This window comes from Podarcis cretensis (genome assembly GCF_951804945.1).
Source record: "Podarcis cretensis genome assembly, chromosome: 13".
In the NCBI taxonomy this organism is placed as follows: Eukaryota; Metazoa; Chordata; class Lepidosauria; order Squamata; family Lacertidae; genus Podarcis; species Podarcis cretensis.
The window spans coordinates 34449564-34455022 of record NC_137182.1 but is presented as its reverse complement, the minus strand read 5'-3'; the positions used below and the strand labels follow the sequence as shown (position 1 = coordinate 34455022).

Sequence of the window (5459 nt, the reverse complement as noted above, 5' to 3'; positions counted from 1 at the left end):
AGCCCAGGTTGTTAATTCAATCTGAAGGCATACAGGCAGCCAATGCAGTTGGGAACAAATTATACATATATGCTAATGTCAGGAGTCCAGGTTCCCAGCTTGATAACACAGTAAGCGTAGATAATTAAAAGGAGGATTTATTCCAAAAAAAATCAACAGATAACTTTGGATATCACAAACAAAGTCTCCAGCATCATTACTCAAGATGACCCTTCTGAAGACTGCTTCTGATGTTGACAGAAGAAACCTATGAACCTCGCTTCTCTTGTTTTGCTTCTTGTCTAACAGCCCTCCCATTCGCTGATTCCTCTGAGAAATTGGCTCATCTCCAACCTCTTTCTTTTCCGGGAGACTCTCTCTGTCTCTGTTTGCGCCTAATTGATCTTCTGGAGAGCTTTGGCAGTGTTGCAGCCTGCTCTCAGTCGTTCCGTTGGTAACCGGCATTCCAAAGTCCATGGGAGTTGCACTGGCCGTTGTTCAGCCTGCTGCAAATCTAACTCTCTCTGTTCTGAAGCAGGCTGTAAAGTTTCACTAGGAGCTGGCTCATTCCTGACAGTTAATATCTTCCCACATACACTAGAAGCACAGAAGCATTAAGCACTACTCAAAGCTTCTAAGTTGTCTTCAGCAGTAGGCCCATATTAAGAACTGTACAATGGTGAAGTCTGAAGTTTACAAATGCATAAATTATTCCTCAACTATATCCAGGAAGCAGAGCATATTCAATTTCACTAGAAGCTTCACTGTGAATAAAAATAAAACAAACAAAAATCCATAAAATAATTAGGGACATTAATTAGGGATATGTCTGTCTGCTTGCCTTTTTAGTTCAGCTATGGTGATTTTGTCCCCACGATGAGGGGTCAAATCCATTCTCTTTCTTTTTACCAAATGGTTCCAAATGATATCCATCAGTACAGAGGGATTGTCCAGCTACTCCTGCATTTTAGATGGACTTGGGTCGGTCTAATGGTCATGGATGATGAAACTGGAGAATTATTTTTGCAGAACTTCCTACCAGTGCTTTCTAAAAATGACATCTGCCCTGCCTTCATAGAGAAAATTGCCATAATATTCTTTTTTGATGACTTGTTTCATTTGCAAGAAAGGTGGAACAAAACATTTCAAAATGTTATGGAGAGTAATGCAAATGCTATTGTTGTCTATGGAGAAACCAGGACCATGTTAAGTCTGAGGGGTTTGCTGCATGAAGGTGAAACTGACTATGAGAAAGCATTTGGTAAAGTGTGGATCATGGCATCACAATTGGATGTTGCTGCAGTGCCCATTCATAAGGATTGGAGTATAGAAGCCTTCCATGGTGCCTTAAGCTTCACAACTCACTCAGAGGAGGTATCGGGTTTCCAAATGTTTCTTCGAAACTTAAGGCCTCATTTAGTCAAGGGGGATGGTTTCATCCAACTATTCTGGGAGCAAGTATTTGGCTGTTCATTTTCAAATTATGATTCTAATGAAGTTGATGCAGAAATCTGCACTGGGGAAGAGAGTCTGGAGAGCCTCCCTGGGCCTTTCTTTGAAATGAGCATGACTGGTCATAGCTACAGTATCTACACTGCTGTTTATGCTCTGGCAAATTCTGTACATGCCATGTACTCATCCAGATCCAAATCCAGAGTACTGGTAGGCAGAAAGAATCTGGAATATAACAATGTGCCAGCATGGCAGGTAATGGACATTGAAAGACTCTGTTGAACTACAATGAATAAAATGAATGCATGATATATTTTTATACCTAAGTGATGTTCCTGACATCCAGAGTCTGAGTAAAACATTGCCTTGCTACTCTTTTAAAATTGCCATTTTTTTGGTCATTTCTCCTAGCTCCATCCAATTCTGAGGAATATCACATTGAAGAATGGTGTTGGAGAAACAATGGTTTTGAATGAGAATGGAGAATTTACAATGGGGTTTGATATTACAAATGTAATTACCTTCCCAAATAACTCATTTGTTAGAGTGAAAGTTGGAAGGATGAATCCTTGGGCTCTGGAAGGCAAGGATTTCAGTATTGATGTAGCGGCCATTACATGGCCCAGAAGCTTTAATCAGGTAGGATGTTACTATTTCTTTATTTGTCTGTTTGTTTAATTAAATTTGTATCGTGACCTTCTTCCAAAAGGAGGCAGGGCACCAAACAACAAGTGATAAAACAATGCAACATATTCAAAACATTTAAAAAAACAGTTCCAATCTGGATGCAGACTGGGAAAAGATCTCAAGGCTTAAAATGCTTGTTGATATAGATAGATCTTCAGTAACCACAGAAAAGATAATGGAGATGGCACCTGTCTAATATTCAAGGGGAGACCATTGCAAAGGGTGAGTGTCATTGCCACAACCTTGACACAATACCGTGCACTCTGATAGATACCTTGTCAGAAGATCAGTTCTGCACACTGATTTTTAACGGAGCGAGAGTGATCTTTCAGGTGCCATGGTCCCAGGCTATTTAGGATTTTATATACCAAAACCAGCACCTTGAACTTAGCCTTGAAGCTAAGTGGCGGCCAGTGCAATTATTTCTGTAGCTGTTTGGTGATTATGTGCCCCAGTGAGCACTTGAACTGCCATATTTTTGCTCCAGCTCCCACTTCTGAAACAATACCACTTTTTGTAATAATTTTTATTAAGCTTCTCAATATTACAATTTAATATGAAAAAGGAAAACAGAAAAAAAAACAAAACAAACAAACAAAGGGCAGATAATTTACATATATGCAAGGTAATTGAACCATATGGAATACATGTTGGAGGGGAAATAGGAATGAGAGGATTGAAAATATAAAATGTTTTTGAATTCAAAACAGTTGATATGAGAGTGATCTTGTCATGCTCTGGGAGGCAACTGCACATTGGTTCAATCTTAAAATGCATTTTTCAAGTACTACTGCTTTATATCTCTTTGACAGGTAATGCCCCTTTCTCTCTGTAATGATAAATGCCATCCTGGTCATCAGAAGAAAAAGAAGGAAGGGATCCCTTTTTGTTGCTATGATTGTGTTCCATGTCCAAAGGGGAAGGTTTCACCTCAGATCGGTAATCAAGCACTACTAGTGGTGTATAGTTGCTTAATATCTTCCTGTTCACTCAGGAGTTTGCTGGTTACTAATTCCCAAGTTCAAATAAGTGACTGGAGTTTTGCAATGGTTATACATACATGCATGTATCTCTCTCTCTCTCACTCACTTTCTCTCTCTCTCTCTCTCTCTCACACACACACACACAATATCCAGTTAAGTGTAAAATAATAATTCTTCAAATTTCTTCTTCGTCAAAGTAGTTTGCAATAACTGTCATTAGGGGTCCATTGTCACAACACTTCTCCACCCAGTAGCATTAAATGTGTTGCGTGAGGGATTATCGGTTTTTTTTTTGCTTTTTGCTTTATTATGTGTTTTCATTCGGTATTTTAATGTTGTGAACTTCCCTGTGGTCTTTAGATGAAGGGCAGTATACAAATTTAATAAATAAATAAATACATATTCCAAAAAGGAATAATTCACAGCCATGTCTGGAGATGACATCGACTGGATGTTGCACTCCACCTCTAAGATATGCCACTTCCTGTGCACACTAGCTGTAGACAAGTATCTGTGGCTGAAGCAGACATTGATTTGTAGTAGGTGGGCTTCTGTGTCCAGCTTCCTTTCATGCCCAACTCTGCTACCTATAAAATCCATCCTGGGAGTGGCATTGATTCCAAGATATGGGTTACCACAATCTATTTGCCTTTAGAGACTGGCATTAACACCGAGAGCTGTATTTTGTTTCTAATGGGAGACCCACACCGTTATCTCCATGTGACCACCATATGGTCTGTAGTAGATGTAGAAAACATATTGGCATTTGCAGATGACTATATGTAAACCCACCTAGCAGTTCGAAAGCACGTCAAAGTGCAAGTAGATAAATAGGTACCGCTCCTGTGGGAAGGTAAATGGCGTTTCCGTGTGCTGCGCTGGTGCCGGCTCACCAGAGCAGCTTCGTCACGCTGGCCACGTGACCTGGAAGTGTCTCCGGACACTGCTGGCCCCCGGCCTCTTAAGTGAGATGGGTGCACAACCCTAGAGTCGGACACGACTGGCCTGTCTGGGCAGGGGTACCTTTATATGTAAACCAGCTTTTAAAATATTCTTATTTCCACAGATGCAGGTTCCTGTACTGCCTGTCAAGAAGATCATTATTCAGATAAAGAACAAACTCAGTGCATTCCCAAAGAAGTAACCTTCCTGTCTTATGGGGAACCTTTGGGGATAAGCTTAGTCATTTGTGTGCTTTTATTTTCCACAATCACAGCTCTAGTGATGGCAACCTTTATAAGGCACCACAACACCCCCATTGTCAAAGCCAACAACCGGAACCTCACCTACACTCTCCTTATCTCCCTGATGCTTTGCTTCCTTTCTGCATTTCTCTTCATTGGTCGACCTGAGAAGGTGATGTGTCTCCTTCGTCAGGTGGCCTTTGGCATGGTCTTCTCAGCAGCTGTGTCTTCTGTGTTAGCAAAAACTATCACAGTGGTTCTGGCTTTCATGGCCACCAGGCCAGGAAACAGCATGAGAAGATGGGTAGGAAAAAGAGTGGCCAACTCCATTGTTCTTTTCTGTTCCATTGTACAAGCAGGCATTTGTATTGTATGGCTGGCTATGTCTCCCCCTTTCCCTGATGTTGACATGAAGTCAGTGACTGAAGAAATTGTACTGGAATGTAACGAGGGGTCTGTGACTATGTTTTATTGTGTCCTGGGTTATATGAGCTTCCTGGCTTTTGTGAGCTTCACTGTGGCTTTCCAGGCCAGAAAATTACCTGACAGTTTCAATGAAGCGAAGTCTATCACTTTCAGCTTGCTGGTGTTTTGCAGTGTTTGGTTATCCTTTGTTCCAACCTACTTGAGCACGAAGGGGAAATACATGGTAGCTGTGGAGATCTTCTCCATCTTAGCCTCCAGTGTTGGCCTGTTGGGTTGTATCTTTTTCCCCAAATGCTACATTATTATACTGAGACCAGACCTGAACAAAAAAGATAAGCTTATTAAAAGAAAGAGCTAGGAAAAAACCCCTCTACATTTATTAGGGTTATGGTCTCTTCTAAGCTTTGAGTGCAACTATAATCATGGAGACAAATTGCCTTATAGCCATTTAGGAAGATTTGAAATTCGCACACATTTGCAATGTGACAGGAAGGAAGGAAGAAATTACTGTTTTGGAAATAAAACATATCTTTCTTTAAAAATGTCTTCCATTTCTGTGTATGAACATATTCTGTAATTACTTGGTCTTTGTTCTAAACTGAACACACCTGATGAGCACTCCCTGAGAAATGTTGTGTTTAAAAAGGAGTCCTTCTTTGAAATCCAGATTCCAATGCATTCCTTGCTATGGTACTAGAAAGCAAATCTTTTTATACAATGCCAGTTTAGGTAGTAGAATACATTGTAT

The 5459-nt window shown here is 40.5% G+C and overlaps 1 protein-coding gene across 1 annotated transcript; it reads left to right on the top strand.

Moving 5' to 3' along the window:
• Window positions 1-969: 969 nt before the first annotated feature.
• On the top strand, window positions 970-5069 carry LOC307201606 (vomeronasal type-2 receptor 26-like; the record flags this gene model as incomplete). The annotated part of the gene is made up of 4 exons (XM_079950885.1): window positions 970-1686; window positions 1843-2070; window positions 2931-3057; window positions 4168-5069. 4 exons carry the CDS (start codon window positions 970-972, stop codon window positions 5067-5069), a joined length of 1974 nt encoding a protein of 657 aa, XP_079807011.1.
• Between the last annotated feature and the right edge of the window lie 390 nt (window positions 5070-5459).